The sequence below is a fragment of the Siphateles boraxobius genome, unplaced genomic scaffold (assembly GCF_051911475.1).
Source record: "Siphateles boraxobius isolate OS27281-9 unplaced genomic scaffold, OSU_SipBor_1 32, whole genome shotgun sequence".
Lineage (NCBI taxonomy): Eukaryota > Metazoa > Chordata > Actinopteri > Cypriniformes > Leuciscidae > Siphateles > Siphateles boraxobius.
The window spans coordinates 2,790,052-2,812,500 of NW_027508942.1; the positions used below are offsets into that span (position 1 = coordinate 2,790,052).

General features: G+C 39.6%; 1 protein-coding gene across 1 annotated transcript in view; it reads left to right on the forward strand.

Annotated features, from left to right (window-relative positions):
* Positions 1–18,777, forward strand: part of map3k10 (mitogen-activated protein kinase kinase kinase 10) — a 37,101-nt gene extending 18,324 nt beyond the window's left edge. Inside the window, exons 2-11 of the mRNA XM_077194523.1 lie at positions 715–895; positions 4,292–4,440; positions 6,455–6,630; positions 7,847–8,090; positions 9,974–10,096; positions 10,415–10,550; positions 11,254–11,363; positions 11,515–11,741; positions 14,241–14,763; positions 15,819–18,777. Of these exons, the coding sequence (XP_077050638.1) occupies positions 715–895; positions 4,292–4,440; positions 6,455–6,630; positions 7,847–8,090; positions 9,974–10,096; positions 10,415–10,550; positions 11,254–11,363; positions 11,515–11,741; positions 14,241–14,763; positions 15,819–16,216 (2,267 nt within the window). The 3' untranslated portion in view covers positions 16,217–18,777. The remainder of the gene's footprint in view (positions 1–714; positions 896–4,291; positions 4,441–6,454; positions 6,631–7,846; positions 8,091–9,973; positions 10,097–10,414; positions 10,551–11,253; positions 11,364–11,514; positions 11,742–14,240; positions 14,764–15,818) is intronic.
* The last annotated feature ends 3,672 nt before the right edge of the window (positions 18,778–22,449 follow it).

Here is a 22,449-nt window from a genome sequence, read left to right on the forward strand (position 1 = left end):
ATGGTTTCACTCAGAAATGCGTCACGTGCTAAAGTTAAAATGGGTTGGTAATGCCAGTTCAAATGTAGCCCCGCCCCTTTTCAGTGCTGCGCTCGTTGTGTTCTGTCTTCCGGTTTGTATTCCCACAGCATGAAAGTTAGATCTTACGGATTTATGCATGAACCGCTCATTTTAAAATCTTCCCAGTCTACTGACATTTGTTATGACATTTGCTTCAAACATTATAATTACTCTAACTCTAATTACTAACTCTACAATAAGTAACTTGACATCACCAGCTAATTACTTGACAGCGATGCCATAGAAATATACTCAAACACACATTTCTAAAGATGGCTGCACGCCTGTTTCTCTGCCGCATAAAGTCTATAGAGATCTAACGTGATCTTTAGATGCATTTTTGTTTAGTTTTTTTTTCTTGAGGTGTCACTGTGTACATCGTTCTCATATGACTGAAATGTGTGTTACATATGTTTGCACTTCAGTTTTATCTTAATTGCAAATCAGGGGTGTTGTTTTCCATCCTTGTGTAAAGCTTCTGCTTTCCCAACGATCTGGTTTGACCTCTGATGAGTGCCACTGAGACTCCTTACTGGATATTACATGCAAAAGTTGTTATTGTTTCCACTATTCATTATTCAGAAATATCAACGGTGAGCAAAAACAGGATCTTCAATCCACTTTGGCTTCATATGTCTCCGCTCTTCATTTCAGTTCTGATCCTGGAGCCCGTGGAGAGAGACGACCTGTGTGGAAAGACTCTGAAGATCACAGATTTCGGGCTTGCTCGGGAATGGCATCGCACCACAAAGATGAGCGCGGCGGGCACGTATGCCTGGATGGCTCCAGAGGTCATCAAGCTGTCACTGTTCTCAAAAAGCAGTGATGTATGGAGGTGAGCTGCCGTCCTCCTGTGGACTAGGTCTGCACGATTAATCGCAATGAAACCGCACGAGATTTGGCAAAGGCTGCGATTATTTTATGCGCAGCTTGTCAGAGCAGTGCGGCTGATCGGTAGTAAACGCAGCTCCATCTGAACACCAGAGGGCGTCTCTCACACACACACTCCATCTGAACACCAGAGGGCGTCTCACACACACACACACACACTCCATCTGAACACCAGAGGGCGTCTCACACACACACACACACACACTCCATCTGAACACCAGAGGGCGTCTCACACACACACACACTCCATCTGAACACCAGAGAGCGTCTCACACACACACACTCCATCTGAACACCGGAAGGCGTCTCACACACACTCCATCTGAACACCAGAGGGCGTTTCACACACACACACTCCATCTGACCACCAGAGGGCGTCTCACACACACACTCCATCTGAACACCAGAGGGCGTCTCACACACACACACACACACACACACACACTCCATCTGAACACCAGAGGGCGTCTCACACACACACACACACACACACTCCATCTGAACACCAGAGGGCATCTCACACACACACACACACTCCATCTGAACACCAGAGGGCGTCTCACACACACACACTCCATCTGAACACCAGAGGGCATCTCACACACACACACTCCATCTGAACACCGGAAGGCGTCTCACACACACACACTCCATCTGAACACCAGAGGGCGTCTCACACACACACACTCCATCTGAACACCAGAGGGCGTCTCACACACACACACACTCCATCTGAACACCAGAGGGCGTCTCACACACACACACTCCATCTGAACACCAGAGGGCGTCTCACACACACACACACACACTCCATCTGAACACCAGAGGGCGTCTCACACACACACACACACACACACACTCCATCTGAACACCAGAGGGCGTCTCACACACACACACACACTCCATCTGAACACCAGAGGGCATCTCACACACACACACACACACTCCATCTGAACACCAGAGGGCGTCTCACACACACACACTCCATCTGAACACCAGAGGGCATCTCACACACACACACTCCATCTGAACACCGGAAGGCGTCTCACACACACACACTCCATCTGAACACCAGAGGGCGTCTCACACACACACACTCCATCTGAACACCAGAGGGCGTCTCACACACACACACTCCATCTGAACACCAGAGGGCGTCTCACACACACACACACACACTCCATCTGAACACCAGAGGGCGTCTCACACACACACACTCCATCTGAACACCAGAGGGCGTCTCACACACACACACACACACTCCATCTGAACACCAGAGGGTGTCTCACACACACACACTCCATCTGAACACCGGAAGGCGTCTCACACACACACACTCCATCTGAACACCAGAGGGCGTCTCACACACACACACTCCATCTGAACACCATAGGGCGTCTCACACACACACTCCATCTGAACACCAGAGGGCGTCTCACACACACACACTCCATCTGAACACCAGAGGGCGTCTCACACACACACACTCCATCTGAACACCAGAGGGCGTCTCACACACACACACACTCCATCTGAACACCAGAGGGCGTCTCACACACACACACTCCATCTGAACACCAGAGGGCATCTCACACACACACACTCCATCTGAACACCAGAGGGCGTCTCACACACACACACTCCATCTGAACACCAGAGGGCGTCTCACACAAACACACTCCATCTGAACACCAGAGGGCGTCTCACACACACACACTCCATCTAAACACCAGAGGGTGTCTCACACACACACACTCCATCTGAACACCAGAGGGCATCTCACACACACACACTCCATCTGAACACCAGAGGGTGTCTCACACACACACACTCCATCTGAACACCAGAGGGCGTCTCACACAAACACACTCCATCTGAACACCAGAGGGCGTCTCACACACACACACTCCATCTAAACACCAGAGGGCGTCGCACACACACACACTCCATCTGAACACCAGAGGACGTCTCACACACACACACTCCATCTGAACACCAGAGGGTGTCTCGCACACACACACTCCATCTGAACACCAGAGGGCGTCTCACACACACACACTCCATCTGAACACCAGAGGGCGTCTCACACACACACTCCATCTGAACACCAGAGGGCGTCTCACACACACACTCCATCTGAACACCAGAGGGCGTCTCACACACACACACTCCATCTGAACACCAGAGGGTGTCTCGCACACACACACACTCCATCTGAACACCAGAGGGCGTCTCACACACACACACTCCATCTGAACACCAGAGGGTGTCTCGCAAACACACACTCCATCTGAACACCAGAGGGCGTCTCACACAAACACACTCCATCTGAACACCAGAGGGCGTCTCTCAAACACACACTACATCTGAACACCAGAGGGCGTCTCACACACACACACTACATCTGAACACCAGAGGGCGTCTCACACACACACACTCCATCTGAACACCAGAGGGCGTCTCTCAAACACACACTACATCTGAACACCAGAGGGCGTCTCACACACACACACTACATCTGAACACCAGAGGGCGCTCTATCGCAGACACGCCAAATACGCCCCGCTGCAGAAATACAATAACGCACATCATTCCAGGAAGCAATATTTTTTTTCCCTGGATGGTAGGGGAAGACTCATGAATATTCATTAGGGAAGTCATCCCTGATTGGTCTGATGACCTACCCCTAACCCCACCTATAAACCTAACAGTCACTGGGGGTCTGATGACCTACCCCTAACCCCACCCCTAAACCTACCTGTCACTGGGGTTAAGACCAATAAGGGATGACTTCCCTAATGAATATTCATGAGTCTTCCCCTACCATCCTGGGAAAAAATTTTCGCTTAAAGGAAATCCCTATCGCTGTAGCTGAATAAACAGAAGATTGAAACGCTTTGTTTGATTAAACATGACATAAACACACAACTGCCTTATTCTGTGTAAGAAGTCACATCATCTCACAGAAGGATGCTCTACTGTCGTTATGAAGAAGTGAGTTTGGAGTAAAAGCATGTTATCAAATGTTGTCTTTAGTCAGACAAGAGGCTCATAAATGCTTCTAATGTTTGGAAAGATGTTTGACACGTGTTGCTTTTTCAAATGCACGTTATAAGCGATTCAAACTCACAGTGCTTTCAGATGGAGTGTTTACAGAGCCGTACATCAATGACAAGCTGCACATAAAAAATGATCGCAGCATTTGCGATAATCGCGATAAGCCAAATCGGTTTAAGTACGATTTCATGTGAATTGTGATTAATCGTGCAGCCCTACTATGGACTGTGTTTTACAGCCTAACTAGAGGTTCTGTGGCTGATTATGGTCTTTTTCGTGTTAGTTTTGGAGTGTTACTCTGGGAGCTGCTGACTGGTGAGGTACCGTACCGTGAAATTGACGCTTTGGCTGTGGCGTATGGAGTTGCCATGAACAAGCTGACCCTTCCCATCCCCTCCACCTGCCCCGAGGCCTTTGCACAGTTGCTAGGAGGTAAGAACAGTTTTGGTTGAACCCCATGAAAAATGTACCTGTGAACATTATGAGTTCTCAACTCTGGCCCTTGAGGTCCACTTTCCTGAAGAGTTTTGCTCCAACCCTAAGTAAACACACCTGAACAAGCTCTTAAGAATTACTTATGCCTGCTACAGACTGTACGACTTCGGCAATCCTATAAGATCATTACAAATCACACTGTACGACATGGATCTGATAAACTTGTGTACGACATGTATGTAGACTGTATGATGATGACACCTATTGAATCGTAGGCTACGACGCTAGTTATAATAGAATAAACCGTCATCAGCATGAGCTAGTGCTGAACAAATAGAGCAAGATGAATCACACTTTGGCAATTGTGGTTTTTATATGCGCTGAAATAAAGAGGAGGAAGTGAAAGAGGAGAATATGGATGGGTCATAGCGAGGGAAAAGAGGACAACTTGGCTTTTCAATCTTGCAAATGGAGCTTGAGGGAAGTAGTTTTAAGTTTTTAAGTCGCGTTTATCAATACGCCATTTCATGTTGCATTTTTATTGGCTAGTCAGTAGACAAGGTCGTAGCAGCAAACACACTGAGATGATCATGATAAATTTATGACACTATCAGAAGAATTATCGCAGGCAATCTTTGGTCACAAGATTGTGACAACAGCCGTATTTGAAGCTCTCTCACTGTACGATGTAGGACCAGCGTTTAGGAGCCAAGACCGCAAAAATCGCCACGATTGGCCATTTTTCATCTCGCACAATCCAAAAAACTTACAATGTGTACCGGGCATAAAAACAAAGCCAGATGAAGGCAAGCCTGCAAGGTTAGCCAAAAAAAGGAGACAAGGCCATTTTTTTTAATGGATGTCGATGGAGGAGAGGACTCACTATGCTGAATAAACCACTTTTGTGGGAAAACGGTGTCCGCAAACAGTGATTGACTGTTGCACAACTCAATGACGTCGAGGCTGTAATGTGATTGGTTATCAAGTCACATGTGATCCAAGTTAGCCGTTATGCCTTCTCCAATAGTAGAGCCCAGAGGTCTAAAGTCCAGGTTCAGAAAGTAAAAGTCCTCCTCAGTATTTTTTTCCAATCACCTGGATTTGCTAACTAGCACAGTTTTTCAGCCAGGAGATAGAACTAATTAGTGAATCAGCTGGCTGAGTTCATGGGTGCTATAAACATATGGCAGGACTTTTACTTTCTGACCCCTGGACTTTACACCTCTGGTAGAGCCACAGACCCTCATATCTCCCAATAATACGACCATCTCTGCTAAAAAAAAGTTAAAGGGATAGTTCACCCGAAAATGAAAATTCTGTCAGCAATTACTCATCCTCATGTTGTTCCAACCCCGTAAGACTTTCGTTAATCTTCAGAACACAAATTAAGATATTTAAGATATTAAGATATTCACAAATTACAGGCCTCGAGTCAGTTCACGTAGTTTAACAGAGTAGTGCTTCTGTGTTGTACGTCACACGTAGGCTCACTATTGGCCGATGATGGTCATGTGTGTGATGCGTGTGACGTATAACACAGAAGCTTACGCTGTTACACTATTAAACTCACTCGAGGCCCACAGAGAAGGAAATGAATAGTTGAAATAAAGTTGTTATTTTTGTTTTTTTGCGCACAAAAAGTATTCTCGTCGCTTGATAAACTTAAGATTGAGCCACTGTAGTCACTTGGACTATTTTAACGATGTCTTTAATAACTTTTCGGGGAACAAGTTTCAATCCCCTAGAAGCCTATGGAGGAGTGATCCAGCTCTCAGATTTAATCAAAAATATCTTAATTTGTGTTCCGAAGATGAACGAAAGTCTTACGGGGTTGAAACAACATGAGGGTGAGTAATTACTGACAGAATTTTCATTTTTGGGTGAACTATCCCTTTAAGGCATGTGCGTTTGATCAAGGTTGGATCTGAATTCTGTAGAAAAGTGGATCACAAGGGCCAGAGTTGAGAATCCTTGCTTTACAACAAATCCTCACTTTTCTATCTCTCTGTAGAGTGTTGGTGTCCTAACCCACATGGGCGTCCTTGTTTTGGGAGTATCCTAAAGAGACTGCTGGACATTGAGCAATCGGCCATGTTCCAGATGCCCCTGGAGTCTTTCCATTCCCTGCAGGAAGACTGGAGGCTAGAGATCCAGCAGATGTTTGATGAACTACGAGCAAAGGAGAAGGTATGGACCATAAATTTGGTACATCTCAGGGATTTAGTAGCCTACCAGTAGCTTGTGGTGGACTTCTGAAATATTTTTAGTTCATGTTTCAGTTGATATTTAGACTGTTTACACAAGAAATATGGATCACCATTTACCGTATTCTATCGACCAATACTATCATACCACATAATTAACCCATTTAACTATATAATTAATATTATTTATTTAATAATATTAATTAACATACTATATGTCACATCAAAGTATTGTCAAGTTTGTTTTTCACTTTCAAATAAAATATCTACAATAATACAGTACAATCTTTGCTTTATTTTACTTTACTGTCAGTTACCAAACAAAACCATAATATTTATATTATAATTTATATGAATATACTATTTGTTAAAACCAGGTCAAATCAAAGTTGCATCAAGTTTTTAAAATATTATTTTAAAACTAAGCACAAATCAATTAAAATAGTTATTTTAAAAAGTAGTACCGTTCATACATTTTTTAAATGTTTTTGTCTCTTATGTTCAACAAGGCATTTATTTGATCGAAAATACATATAAAAACAGATATATTGTGGCATAATATTACAATTTAAAATAACTGTTTAACTTGTAATTACAATCGTATTTAAAAAATAACATTCCTTCTGAAATCATTGAAATATGCAAACAAATTAAATGCTGATTTGGTGTTATTATTAATAGTTGAAAATATTATATGTTTAATATTTTGTGGAAACCGTGGTACATGCACAAGATTCTCTGAAATATAGAAAGTTCAAAAGAACAGCATTTATTATTTAGACATCAACAATGTAAAAGTCTTTACTTTCACTTTTGATCTATTTTAATGCATCCTTGTTTAATAAAAGTATTAATTAATAACTCTCTTATGCTCACCAAGGCTGCATGTATTTTTTGATAAAAAATACAGTAATACTGTGGGGGAAAAAATCTTATGGACCCAAACTTTTGAAAGGTAGTATACATTTACGGGTACATATTTGATAAATTTAGGATCTAATAAAGATACAGTAGAGATTTTGTGTGATTAAGAGACCCATGTATGTTTACACACAAGTATTGTAAACCAATATACAAATTAGACTAATGCGTGGAAAAATCTTATCATCTACGCCTTAAAGAAATTACACTAATGATATGATAAGCAATAACTTGTAGGTGTAGTGGATTAGTGGTGTAAATACCTGCCTGTTCATTAGGAGTTGCGATCCTGGGAGGAAGCTCTGGCACGGGCCGCTGAGGAGCAGAGGGAGCAAGAGGAGCATCTGAGGAGGCGCGAGCAGGAGTTAGCCGAGCGGGAGATCGACATTGTAGAGAGAGAGCTCAACATCATCATCCATCAGATGTATCAAGAGAAACCACATGTTAAAAAACGCAAAGGCCACTTCAAAAAGAGCAGACTTAAACTCGGGAGGGACAGCAACTGCATCAGTCTGCCATCTGGTGGGTGGAATGGGAATCTAACTATATATATATATATATATATATATATATATTAGTTATTTTTAATCAAATCATTCTTATTTTTCAGTAAAATGTGGTATATTGTTACCATACAATGCAAATCAAATCCGAATCAAATTTAAAAGGAAGCCATAAAATAATTTACAGATGGTAAATTGTAATGGCTTTTTTTTTTGATGCCCCTGGAAAAAAAGGGGCATCTGAAGAAAAAAAAAAAAAGTAAATTGTAATGCCTGGAAAAAGTCCACATCAATATGTCCTTAAAGGTGCAGTAAGCGATTTCTGAGAAACGCTGTTGATATTTGAAATCAACCCAAACAAACACACCCCTCCCTTCATTGCTCCGCCCCCAAAATGCACGAACACGTAATGCGTGTGGATTAGAGGCTGACATTTTTTCGGGAATCCCACGGGTCACGGGATTCCCGTGGGATTCCTGCAGGATGGGAGTCATCTTTGCTATCAATCACGGGATTTGGACGGTACAGGATAAATGGTTAACGGGAGCAGACGGGAGCGGGAATCAACCAATAGCAAAGACGACAAAAAAAGAAAAAAGTAAATGCATCATTTTGTAGTTTCCTTTTAATACGCCTACAATGTAACGCAATTAAAAAATAACTACACGACCCAGCCGTCCCAGAAGCCATCAGTGCTTTTTGTCACGGCTTACTGCCGAAATTCAAAGAGCAGTGATGGAGGGAGCTAACAGCCGCGGAGAAGTCGATGTGGCAAAAAATGATTTACAGCGCAAAGTCAGAAGTAATGACATGTCTATTAAGTTCACAGAACTGGTCGGAAAGTCTGAAATATTAATTAAGTTTATGAGAGTAGAATGTGACGGTGATAGCACAATGTACGCTGCTTGTAAGACATGCTTAGTCTTAGTCAAGTACGCAAGTGATTCAGGGACGAGCGGTCGGAAGAAGCACACTTGCAAGGCAAATTCGGGAAAGAATCAGGCAAGCATCGCTTCGTTCATCAAGCGAAAATTGCCGTATATGGGAGCGGTACAGGAGCGGGAGTCAGTTTAAACAGGAGCGGGATGGGATTGGGAGTCAATTTACCAGGAGCGGGATGGGATGGGATTATTTTTTAAACTTTGGTCTGGGAGTGGGACGGGACAAGATTTCTTTCTACGGGAGTGGGACGGGACAGGAGTGAAAATCCACTCCCGTGTCATCCTCTAGTGTGGATGTCTCTTTCTTTATCATAGCTGAAACATGAACATACAGTACACAAGAGTATATCCAAGCAAGAGTTTGTTGTTAGTCGCCAACAGCTCCAGACAAACAATGACACTCAAAACTGTAGATAACATCACAACAAGAGCATATCTTGGTTGAGTGAAACGTAACTATAACTATAACAGATATAACTATATCCACACCAACTGATGACAGTGTTCTGATTATTATATGAAAACACCAAAAACTCACCACGCATTAAAAAAAAATTGCACAAGCCCCAATAATCCAAATAGGTGAAAAGTTGCTGCACACTTTATAAAGGTTAAAAATACAGCAAATGAGCGAAAAATCACATTTTATCTTGCATTTGCATTTTTATTGTCTTTTTTCATCTTTTTGCCTATTAAAAGCACAAGCAGTTATGTTGCCGGCCGCTTGAAATGCTTAAGCTCTTAAAAGCCATTCAAATTCTTTTCATTGGCTTTCAATGTTTTTATCATACATCAGCTGGAAAAAAAATCACTCTGAAAGTGTTTCCAATATTGTCATTATCATTGTAGCTGTGGTGTTCACTTTTTCCGATTATTAGAACTTTATAAATATTACCGTTATAGTCATTGTCCTTGGTGTCCATTGTCCAGTTAAGTCTCTGACAGCATGTGTCTGTTTTAGGTTTCGAGCATAAGATCACGGTGCAGGCGTCACCCAGCGTGGACAAGAGGAAAGGTCAGGGGAGCGAAAGCACCACTCCTCCAGCCAGCCCAGGCGTCATTCCTCGTCTCAGAGCGATACGCCGTGAGTCAAGACCAGAGCAATACACCACATTCTTTGGGTTTTGTATAGTGGAATAAATAAGAACCAGAGTGCATTGCTTAGTACATATTGACGGATGCCTGCACTGCCATGTGCCAAGAATCAATACCTTGACACTTAAGAGTTTATCGTGTCTGTGAAGTGCATTGAGACTGTCTTAGCTTACATACTTGTGTTTCTATTTAAACTATATTTCATGTAGAGGTTCGTAGCAATAGTATGCTTGCTGAAACAAACATAATATTGAATATTTTCTGAAATGTGTTCATTTTGCTGCCATCATTTGTATGTATGGTGTAGTGACACCCAGTGATGGGAGGAAGACGTGGGGCCGGACGGCAGTGTGTAAGAAAGAGGACCTAGGGACCAAGAAGAAGGGCCGAACATGGGGGCCGAGCTCCACACATCAGCGTGAGAGAGTCGGGGGGGAGGACAGGTACACCAAAAGAATATTAAAGGATATTAAATCTTCTCCCGGTAGCGTTTTTGAAAAAGTTGCCAGCCAGCTCCAGCATTTTTTTGATAATTGTTACAAAACTTTCATGGCTCCTTGAATATTTTGTTGTATGAATATTTGAACATGGACAATATCAAAAGAAAGAACAAACCCTCTGCTTGTATTCTAGCTTTATGCATTCTTTTTTATCCCCACTTGAATGTGGCTAAATTTCATAAAAAAGCAACATTTTGAGCAAAAGGCTGAGAAAATCACGTTTTTGTCTAAAGACTACATCCAGATCTGATTCAGAACGATGATTAAAACACACATGGAGTACATCGAGTCCATCATCGACCTGTACCTCATCCTGGCATTTCATTCAGTAACATTAGGCAGTTTTGATTTATATGCCCTTTAATGTTGATCATCACATTATTTTATGCATATTTGCTATCGTTTTTTTCTGCTTATTTTTCGCTGTGATTAGATCGGGAGATTTTGTACTCTTTCAGAAGATGTGTAATAGCGCCCCCTACCGTATAACAATGAAAACACAGACAGCGGGAAAATTCTGTCGGGGAAACACTCAACATTGTCAAATTTCATTACCATGCTAAACTCTTCCAAGAATTGTCATGATAGGAATTACCATAAAATACAATTTTACAGCATAAGTTGCATAAGGGTAATTGTTTTTTAGGTTAAAATCACTCGGGGAGGGCAAGGTGTGGTCCTCCAGTGCCCCAAATCTGGGGAAGTCCCCAAAACATGCTCCTATAACAGCTGGATTCTCAAGTCTAAATGAAATGGGTGAGTCGGAATCACGTTCTTTTTATAGACACTCAGATTTGAAGACCATTATGACCCAACACTACCCAATAACTGACATGAACTGAATAGTAATGTTATGGCCTGTTTCACCTTATTTATTATTACTTCATCACCCGTATCTTGTGTGTAGAGGAGCATTCTGAGGTGGATGACAGTTCTCCGGGACGTCTGGCTCCTGAGCTGGGCAGTAATGGAGCGATGGAGGAGGTGGGCTCAGGATCGGGAATAGGCTCACAGGACTCGACGCTTCGACGCTGCAGTCAGAGGAAGAAGAGTGAGCTTCTGCTGCTGGGCTGTGCCTCCATACTGGCGGCTGTGGGACTCGGTGCTGACCTCTGCCACCTTGGGCGACAGCAGGTACACATTGTTAGAGAGTGAGAATGTAAGAAAGTTAGTAAGTAATGAAAGAAAAGAGGTTAATTAGGAGGACTGATTATAGCTGGACATAGCTGGGTTTTTTTCTTTTTCGGTTTTTAATTTATATGTCATAAACAAGACTGCAAATATTGACTAATACTTTAATAATTATTATACATTTAATTGTATTATTTATGCAAATTAATGATTGTAAATATGTATGTAAATAGATATGCTATTATTTATTTTAATTTACAAAAAATAATTATATATTTATATATTTGTGTATATTATAGTGCATATTATATAAACTATATTTATATATAATATGTTATACATATGTATGTGTGTGTGCACACACATATATATGTATGCATATATATATATATAAAATATATGTATGTGTGTATATGCATATATATATATATATATATATATATATATATATATATATATATATACAGGTCCTTCTCAAAAAATTAGCATATTGCGATAAAGTTAATTATTTTCCATAATGTAATGATAAAAATTAAACTTTCATATATTTTAGATTCATTGCACACCAACTGAAATATTTCAGGTCTTTTATTGTTTTAATACTGATGATTTTGGCATACAGCTCATGAAAACCCAAAATTCCTGTCTCAAAAAATTAGCATATCATGAAAAGGGTCTCTAAACAAGCTATTAACCTAATCATCTGAATCTACTAATTAATTATAAACACCTGCAAAAGATTCCTGAGGCTTTTAAAAACTCCCAGCCTGTTTCATTACTCAAAACCGCAATCATGGGTAAGACTGCCGACCTGACTGCTGTCCAGAAGGCCATCATTGACACCCTCAAGCAAGAGGGTAAGACACAGAAAGAAATTTCTGAACAAATAGGCTGTTCCCAGAGTGCTGTATCAAGGCACCTCAGTGGGAAGTCTGTGGGAAGGAAAAAGTGTGGCAAAAAACGCTGCACAACGAGAAGAGGTGACCGGACCCTGAGGAAGATTGTGGAGAAGGACCGATTCCAGACCTTGGGGACCTGCGGAAGCAGTGGACTGAGTCTGGAGTAGACACATCCAGAGCCACCGTGCACAGGCGTGTGCAGGAAATGGGCTACAGGTGCCGCATTCCCCAGGTCAAGCCACTTTTGAACCAGAAACAGCGGCAGAAGCGCCTGACCTGGGCTACAGAGAAGCAGCACTGGACTGTTGCTCAGTTTTGCATGTCATTCGGAAATCAAGGTGCCAGAGTCTGGAGGAAGACTGGGGAGAAGGAAATGGCAAAATGCCTGAAGTCCAGTGTCAAGTACCCACAGTCAGTGATGGTCTGGGGTGCCATGTCAGCCGCTGGTGTTAGTGCACTGTGTTTTATCAAGGGCAGGGCCAATGCAGCTAGCTATCAGGAGATTTTGGAGCACTTCATGCTTCCATCTGCTTCCAGCTTTATGGAGATGAAGATTTCATTTTTCAGCACGACCTGGCACCTGCTCACAGTGCCAAAACCACTGGTAAATGGTTTACTGACCATGGTATTACTGTGCTCAATTGGCCTGCCAACTCTCCTGACCTGAACCCCATAGAGCATCTGTGGGATATTGTGAAGAGAAAGTTGAGAGACGCAAGACCCAACACTCTGGATGAGCTTAAGGCCGCTATCGAAGCATCCTGGGCCTCCATAACACCTCAGCAGTGCCACAGGCTGATTGCCTCCATGCCACGCCGCATTGAAGCAGTCATTTCTGCAAAAGGATTCCCGACCAAGTATTGACTATTGTGTGCATAACTGAACATAATTATTTGAAGGTTGACTTTTTTTTTTGTATTAAAAACACTTCTTTTATTGGTCGGATGAAATATGCTAATTTTTTGAGACAGGAATTTTGGGTTTTCATGAGCTGTATGCCAAAATCATCAGTATTAAAACAATAAAACACCTGAAATATTTCAGTTGGTGTGCAATGAATCTAAAATATATGAAAGTTTAATTTTTATCATTATATTATGGAAAATAATGAACTTTATCACAATATGCTAATTTTTTGAGAAGGACCTGTATATATACACAGACACACACACATATATTAAATAAACACAAACTTTTAATATATATAAACATGATATATATATATACACACATATATTAAATAAACAAACTTATATGTTATATGCGATGAATCATGATTAATCAATTTGACGGCACTAATATATATACACACACACACACACATTTCATTGCAAAATTAGATGTTATTTTTTGCATAAAGTGCAACAAATACTTCTATAATGTGTAAATATTTTACAAATATTATTTAATATTGTTTTGTTTTTCTTTACTGTAATGACAATGTAATTTTTCATATTGCATAGATACTTATAGATATTAATAGATGTTGATAATTGACATATATTGATATATGATATATGCAATTAATTAATCCCTTGGCATAATCGATTTATTTTTACCTTATGTTGAGCTCATGTGACATTATTGATTGGTTGGTGTACAGATGAGTCAAGATGAGCAGGACCCGCGAGAGGAGCAGAAGAAGAAGAAGGAGGGCCTGTTCCAGCGCACGGGTCGATTCAGACGCAGCACTTCTCCACCCAGCCGCACCCTGTCCCACAACCGGCATCACGACTCCACCCTGCCCAGCACGGACCCGTCTCCCTCCGTGACCCTCCTGTCCCTTTCCTCCCTGTCCGACTGCAACTCCACCAAGTCCCTGTTACCGTCTGATCCTGAAGACTTCACCCCGACCCCCAGTAGTGCTCATCCGGGGGTGTCTCCTGCGCCCTCTTTAAACCCTCTCCTGGACCTGAAGGCAGAGAGCTTCAAACGAGAGCCCAACCAGTCCCTCACACCCACACACGTCTCTGCAGCGATGGCGTTAAACCGCGGGCACCGGCGCACACCCTCGGACGGGGCCATTCGCCCTCGAGCACAGACGGTGGTGGGACATCGACGCACCCCTTCTGACGGGAGTATGCCCTTCACCCCCACAACAGCCCCGACCATTGCGTCATTTATAGGTATAGTAATTTGGTAACTTCAATGGAGACATTTTACATAAGATTTTAAATACTATTTGTTATTGTGTGAATCTTTCGAATCACATCACAAATGTACGTTTTTATATGTATAACTATATAACTAAATAATACTTCCATGATGCGTAAGTACTTTAAAACATTTCAAATATTTACAGTAATGAGTTTTTTTTTGGTGCAGTGGTTCTTTAGTAAATGTTTAGACAATATTTAAAAACAAAAAGATTGGTTTGAACTTTTTTTCAATTCCCATTAATCTTAAGTGTTTTTCATTAATATCAATACGATTCGGATACATAATATATGCTTAAAATATTCAAAATAATTTGTTTCATATTAACAGTGATTATATAAAATTTTGCATTGATCATAAAACAGATTTCATAAACCTAAGATTGAACTCAACAATATATATAGATATATATTTATACTGTATATATTTGTTTGCATAAAGAAGATCTTTTAAAATAACTAAGAAAACTTGTGTTAATGTTTTTGTAATCAATAGTGATTCTCCTTGGATTCTCCTGAATGTAATAAATTATTTTATTGCTGTATATTGCATATAATATTAAATAAAGTGTATGTATACAAGTTATATATTATTAATGAGAACGAGATTTTTTTGTGATGGTTATAATACAATTAGCATAAAGACAATATTCAGAAACCACCCAAATTTGTTTGAACTTTTTTTTTGTAATTCCCATTATTCTGGACAGTGATTCTAATTACTGTAATACATTTTCCTTTTCCTTTTATTGCTGTATTACAGTATATATATATATATATTAATCATGTATAATTTTTGTATCAAAGTAATGACACAGATTTATTTATTTATTTATTTAATTTTTTGCTTTATGGTAATGTAAACTTGAGGGGGAAATAATTATCAAAATGCAAAAAAAATTAATGGTTCAAAAAATAAGCATCATTAAATAAAATTCTGGGATAAAATGAAATAATATATTTTTTTCAAATATCTTGAATGTCATTTACTGAGTCTTTCATGTCGTTCATATGTTCTCCTTCAGGTTCTCGTGAAACTCTTGACATTCCACGCCTACCCGACCCGTCTACGGTCTACCCCTCGGTCCATCGGCGCAAACCCCCTCCTCCAATTCCCGTGCCAGAGCCGGACAGCCATACGGGATCGCTTGAGCGTCCCAAAACCCTGGAGTTCGCTCCCCGCCCTCGACCCACCCCAGCTCGGGCACGTCCGGACCCGTGGAAACTCTCGTCCCGGTCACAGACGCTCAGCTCATCTCCGGGTAGCAGCTGTGACAGTCCGCTGGGCTCGGGGGACAGTGGAGTGAGTGCCGCCCGTCAAAGCCTTCTGGACATGGACATGGAGGGCCAGAGCCAGGACAGCACCGTCCCCCTGTGCGGAAAACACCCGCAAGCCACTCTATGCGCTCAAAATTTCTCGTAGAAGCCCTTTGCCGATGCCCCCTAAACCAGCACTCGTAAGAGGTTTCCCCACAGTTTGCCCTGTGATCCCACAAGACCACAGTCTCTGGCAGCACTAATGGAAAAGCTGTGGTAGACGCATGCCTTCTGGATAGGTTAAGCGATTAATGACCTTGATTGGTTTTCAGTGAATCGTTGTGTCCGAGTTTAACGGGCCTCATAACAGCGAGGTCGGGCGGTTAAGTGACGGCCTCTAGTGAGACGCTTTATCACTAATGGAGCAGGAGAGGGCAGTCGGACTACAGAAAGCCTGTGACCTTCCTTGTCTTGTTCATATCTCTGGCCTCTTCCTCATCATGGTCTCAGTGGACACAACCTGCTTTTCGGCAGTTCCCTCCAGTGTGTTCAGTGTAAAGTTCAGTGATGCTTTCTGTAATTATAATCAGGAGAATCGTGAATGCAATTAATTGTAATGACACTGGGAGCTCTTTTTCGAGATGTATTCATTGTAATATACTGATATAAAAATAGGTGTACTATAAGAATTTTATATTTTTTCCCTTTTATTTTATTTTTTTGTGTGGAAAAAACAAACTCTGACTCGACCTAATCCCATATGAGAGCAGTCCAGATGTGAAATTAAACATGAGCAGGCACTTTCTCTCCATGCGTGGGGGTACGTGGCACTTTTCATGAATAGGGTACAATTTGTTTTAGTTTTTTATGCATTACAGGCATAAAACCCATGTTTTGTTGAACCCATCTTGAAAAGCAGGTGGTTTTAAAAAACATCAAATGTTTGTATTCCACTTAAAATGGCCTCAGAAATCTTGAACTTGAGATATCCAACAAATATAATGATACAAAATCTGTTCATCTATTCATAAATTTTAATGAGCAAAGAAAAGTCTTATATACCCTTCATGATTTTCCTCCCAATACAAAATATTGAATGTTTCATAAAGAAGTCAAAGAATATAATATAAAAGAATCGTGTTCCATGTTTTCAATGTTTACATTGTTGACTGCATGTGACCAGCTCAATTTTAAACAGTTACCAGAAAAAATCATCTAAAAAGTCTCATAAATAGCAAAATAAATAGGTTATTTGATAACTACATCTCAACATAGCTCCTATTGATTGCTTAATTTATCATAGATTTGCAACCATTCGGGCAACCATTTCTCTTTTTTTTATGTAATCAATTTTATCTATTTATTTTTTTATGTTTATTGCAAGAAAAGAACTAAATATAATGAACCAGGGTTTAAAACTGTATTTATTGATCCCAAATAATTCTACACTAGTTTTCAAAAGTTTGGCATTAAGATTTTTAATGTTTTTTTTAAAGAAGTCTCTTCTGCTCACCAAGGCTGCATTTTGATCCAAAATACTATGAAGTATCAACTACTTTTACAGTTAAAAAAAAACTTTTATATTTGAAAAAAAGGTCATTTATTCCTGTGATCAAAACAGATTTTTCAGCCTTCAGTGTCACATGATTCTATATATACTTATATAGCTGATACTTGCAATTGCGAGAAATTGAGAATTGCGAAATAAAAAGTCACAAGTACTCTTTTTATTTTTTATTCCGTGGCGGAAACAAGCTTCCACATTTGAATGCATCCCTGTTGTATAAAAATACTATGTAATATAATAATCTTACTGACCCCAAAACTTTGGAACAGTAGTGTATATTCCCCAAACATTGGTTGCAAAATCTTACAGAAAAATGAATAAAACAACTGATGTAATTAGTTTGCCCTCCAACAATGTAAGCAGTTTTTACCGTATTCCTGGAAAGTGCCTCTTACTGTGCGGGACTGGATGAGTAAACCTTTATTCTCTTCTAGAGAGTTTCCTTCCCCCTCTCGACATAAAATCATCTCTGTTCTCCTCGACACAATGCCAGCTACTGAGGAGAGAAGGGCAGAAACGGGAACATGAGGGTTTTTGTAATTGGCAATAAATAGCAAACATGTACTACCTGTTCCTATGACTGTGTTCTTCACCTCCTGAAGTGACGTTCTTCCTCCAGCAACTGAACAATTCAACTCAAAGAGAAAGGAACAGTACGTATGTACACAGAGAGCACTCTGAAGGACACAGGTCATGTCAGGGCACATGGAAACAGACCTGTGATGAGGTCACTGATGACATCACTCATGTGGATGGACTGAGCGGCGCTGAGAATCGCACACTTGGAGGGTTTTCAAATTTGTTGTTCTGAACCGTTAAACCTGGTAGTAGACAGTATTTTTTTGGACTGTCCACCAATGAGTATGTCTGAATGTGTGTGTGTGTGTGTGTGTGTGTGTGTGTGTGTGTGTGTGTGTGTGTGTGTGTGTGTGTGTGTGTGTGTGTGTGTGTGTGTGTGTGTGTGTGTGTGTGTGTGTGTGTGTGTGTGTGTGTGTGTGTGTGAGCGGGTGGGTGTGTGTGCATGTGTTTTTGTGTTCATATCGTTATCATTTGTATGGGGTAATTCTCTGTGCAGGAGGGTTGAACAAACCCTCCACCTTATTTCCTGTGTGAGGAACACTAAGAGTATTTATTAAAAATAATTGTTACAAGCAGTGAAATGTTGGTTTTGAAACTCATTTTCTGTCATATCTCATATCTTTTGGTTTCACAACATTACAAAACACCCCCATAAATATCCTGTTAAAAGATGCAACATTTATTATAATTGTTTTTTTTAATAACTTTCAGTTACTGATATCTTCAGCTGAGTTAATGTAATGCTGATTTGTCAGGGCAGATTTCTTTATTATTACAATTTTCCACATTTGGAATAAGAGTAAAGTCAAAACATATGAAATAACACATGAAAAGATGGGATTATGTGAGTTTTTGTTTTTAGAATATATATATATATATATATATATATATATATATACTTTTTTTTCGATTAGTTTTATTCATAAAAACATTTTATTTGTTTTCCATATTAACTGAATGTATTTAAGCATTAGATTTCAATTTAAAGGTTTAAAAAATAAACAGTCTAAAGCTAAATTTAACTTTTCACATGTAGGCCTAGTTCTAAAAATAATATAGCAGATCTGTTATGGTGAGGATTTTGTCACATCTTACATGTCTTAAAATGAAAAGGAATTCAAGAACAATGCATTATTTTATTCCCATAATGAAAAATAAAGCTAGGTCGAGATGTTTTAAAATGGCCACTAGATGTCGACTAAGTCCCGCACTGCAAGTTACGACGCAATGGATTCCTAGAATGAATGTTGTTTTGTGCTTGTTTCATGTAGGCACAAATACAACAGCCTCATTATTATCAGTTCCGTTTGCTTTTTAAAAAATAAAATAATGTTAATGACAAACATTTTCAAAGCAAACCCAAAGAAACAGTTTAAAAAATGTACCTTTAAGCATAGCCGTGGACAAAAGCATGACATAAGAAGCTCCATCGTGCACGTGCGCGCGTACACAGACACTGGTCTGTTTATATCAGCGACTGTTGTGTTCTAACCAATACATTGTATTGCATAGTGTTCTCTGAGGACAATGGGAAGATCCCACACTGAGGTATTCCTCTCCGCAGAGAAACCAATACATTGAGACAAAATTATTTTAAATATACACTACCGTTCAAAAGTTTAGGGTCAATACGATTTTTTTAAAAGAAATTAATACTTTTCTTCAGAAAGGACATATTAAATTGATCAAAAGTGTCAGTAAAGACATTTATAATAATGCAAAATATTTATTTTTTAATTAAATGCTTTTCTCTTGAACTTTCAAAGAATCCTGAAAAAAAGGAATCACGGTTTGCACAAAAATATGAACTGTGATAATAATCATAAATGTTTCTTAAGCATCAAATCATCTTATTAGAATGATTTCTGAAGGATCATGTGACACTGAAGACTGGAGTAATGATGCTGAAAATTCAGCTTTGATCAAAGGAATAAATTACACTTTACTATATATTCACATACAAAATGTTTTACATATTACTGGGTTTGTTTTGTGTATTTTTTAATCAAATAAATGAGCAGAAGAGACTTCTTTTAAAAACATTAAAAATCTTACCGACCCCAAACTTTTGAACGGCAGTGTATATTTAATGAATTATAATCCATACATCCCCAAACTGCTCGATAGCAAAACCAACCTAAATATTACCGTTTCCGTTTTTGAGAATAGACGTGAAAATGCACTATCCATGCTTTGGAATATAGACCTAAGTTTAACCTTCTTTTGCTGCGGTGAAAGCCTTTAAAAAATTGAAAGTAGGCTATGGAAAAAGTGATTTTGGAAGTTTAAATTTACTGTAAATCAAATGTACTGTAGGCCTACTAAACTTTTTATTTTATACGGCATACAATATATATTTTACAAAATAATTTTTACTATAAAATTACTATAAAATCAAAGCCATATTTATATCTAACCAAGTTGTGTTCCAAATTTGAAGTTATCACAAAAACGTAGTTCCTATGAGATTTTGTACCAAAAATAGCCGTCAGGTGTCAACCCACATTAGATGTATTCTCCTGTAACAAATTAATAAATTTTTGTCCAAATATAACTTCTATCACAAAATAGTTGCCAAATATGGAACATTGAGACTTGAAAACTTGAGATCTTTCCAACGATATGTGTTTTTTGTCAAGATGATTGGAAAAAGGTTTTGATTATAAAGTACTTATAATACATTTTGTAATATGAAACCTGACAATTAGAGGACACTAGAGGAGGAGCCCGCTAAAAGAATTTAAAGTACCAATTTCAAAATGGTTTTCACAAGATGGATTTTTGGTTCATAAGCTTTCGAATCATACCTAATTTATGATTACTAAAATATGTGATACAAAAAAAGGCAATAATAAAAAGAGCGCCAGTTGTCCCCCTAGTGGGATGGTGACAGTCAAGGGGTTAAAGGGTTAGATCACCCAAAAATTAAAATTCTGTCATTAATTGCTCACCCTCATGTCGTTTCAAACCTGTAAGACTTTTGTACACATCTTCAGAACACAAATTAAGATCTTTTTGATGAAATCTGAGAGCTTTGATGAACAGGTAGTAAAGAAGACATCATAAAAGTAATCCATGTGACTCAAGTGGTTTAACCTCGATTTTATGAAGTGACACGAGTGCTTTATTTGCTATTATTTCGTTTACAGTTCCTCCTTAAACAAAACCACCAGCTTATGCTGCGTTCACGCCATTACTGTAATTTGGAAGAGATGGAAACCCGTGACGTTATTCTCTGAGCGGTTTGCGTTTCAATGCCAACACTATCAACAGTGAAATGAATCTGCAGCAGTCAGGTGCTGCAGGTCAGAGCTCTTTAAGTTGTTTATGTTATTATTATTGTATTATGTGCTTTGTTTTATGCCGTCTCTCGTCTCGTGAAGCTTTGCAAACTCTGCTGTCATGTGCTTTGAAGAAGGCATGGCTTTGGAGACGCTCTGAAGGAAGAGTGGGATCTCATGCTTTGAAAGCTAACTGGCTATTGCTAGCCTCTCTGAAAATTGCCTACCCTACCTTTAATAATTATAACAACATGAGGGTAATTATTGCACAAATTTTCATCACTTTGTATGCTAAGACTGGGCCTCACTCAAAAAAAAAAAAAAAAGCTGACTATATAAATGACCAAAGTTGTTTTCAGACCATAAACTATACCAGCCTCAGTCTTACCACTGCTCACCACACACTCAAACACTCTTGTCTGAGAAAGCAGAAGCAGACGCCAGCCAGTTACTTAGCAACCACAATTCACTTCCATGGCAATGCTAAAAAAAGAAACAAAGAAAAAAACAGGAAGATGGTGATCATGGCAGAAATGTGTTAGGGGGTGTGTCAAAAGATTTACACACAAGAACCTATTTTGATCTCCACAGTTGTACTGTGCATTGAATATTAGATTTAACATGCTTTATTTACCATCTTCTGCTGTAAAAAGTTGTTTTAAGTATAACATAATTTCCATTTCATAATTTATTCCTCTCTGATTCCTAATATAATATACAAACTGGCCATCCATAACTGATCAGCATCCTCTTTTTTGATAATATAAAGTATTTTGTCAGTGTAACGTTATGCAATTAAGGTTTGCTGTGTAATTGCTTCTTCATAGATTTCCTTTCCCGTCATTTATTTCCCCCTGCGTTTCTTCAAGTATTCAAATAGTTTTTCTATCACCTTTTACATTTACAGCCCTGGATGTCATTATGGAAGGAAGTCATTGGTGACAGACACAGCATGTCCCGCTGAGAGGGGGA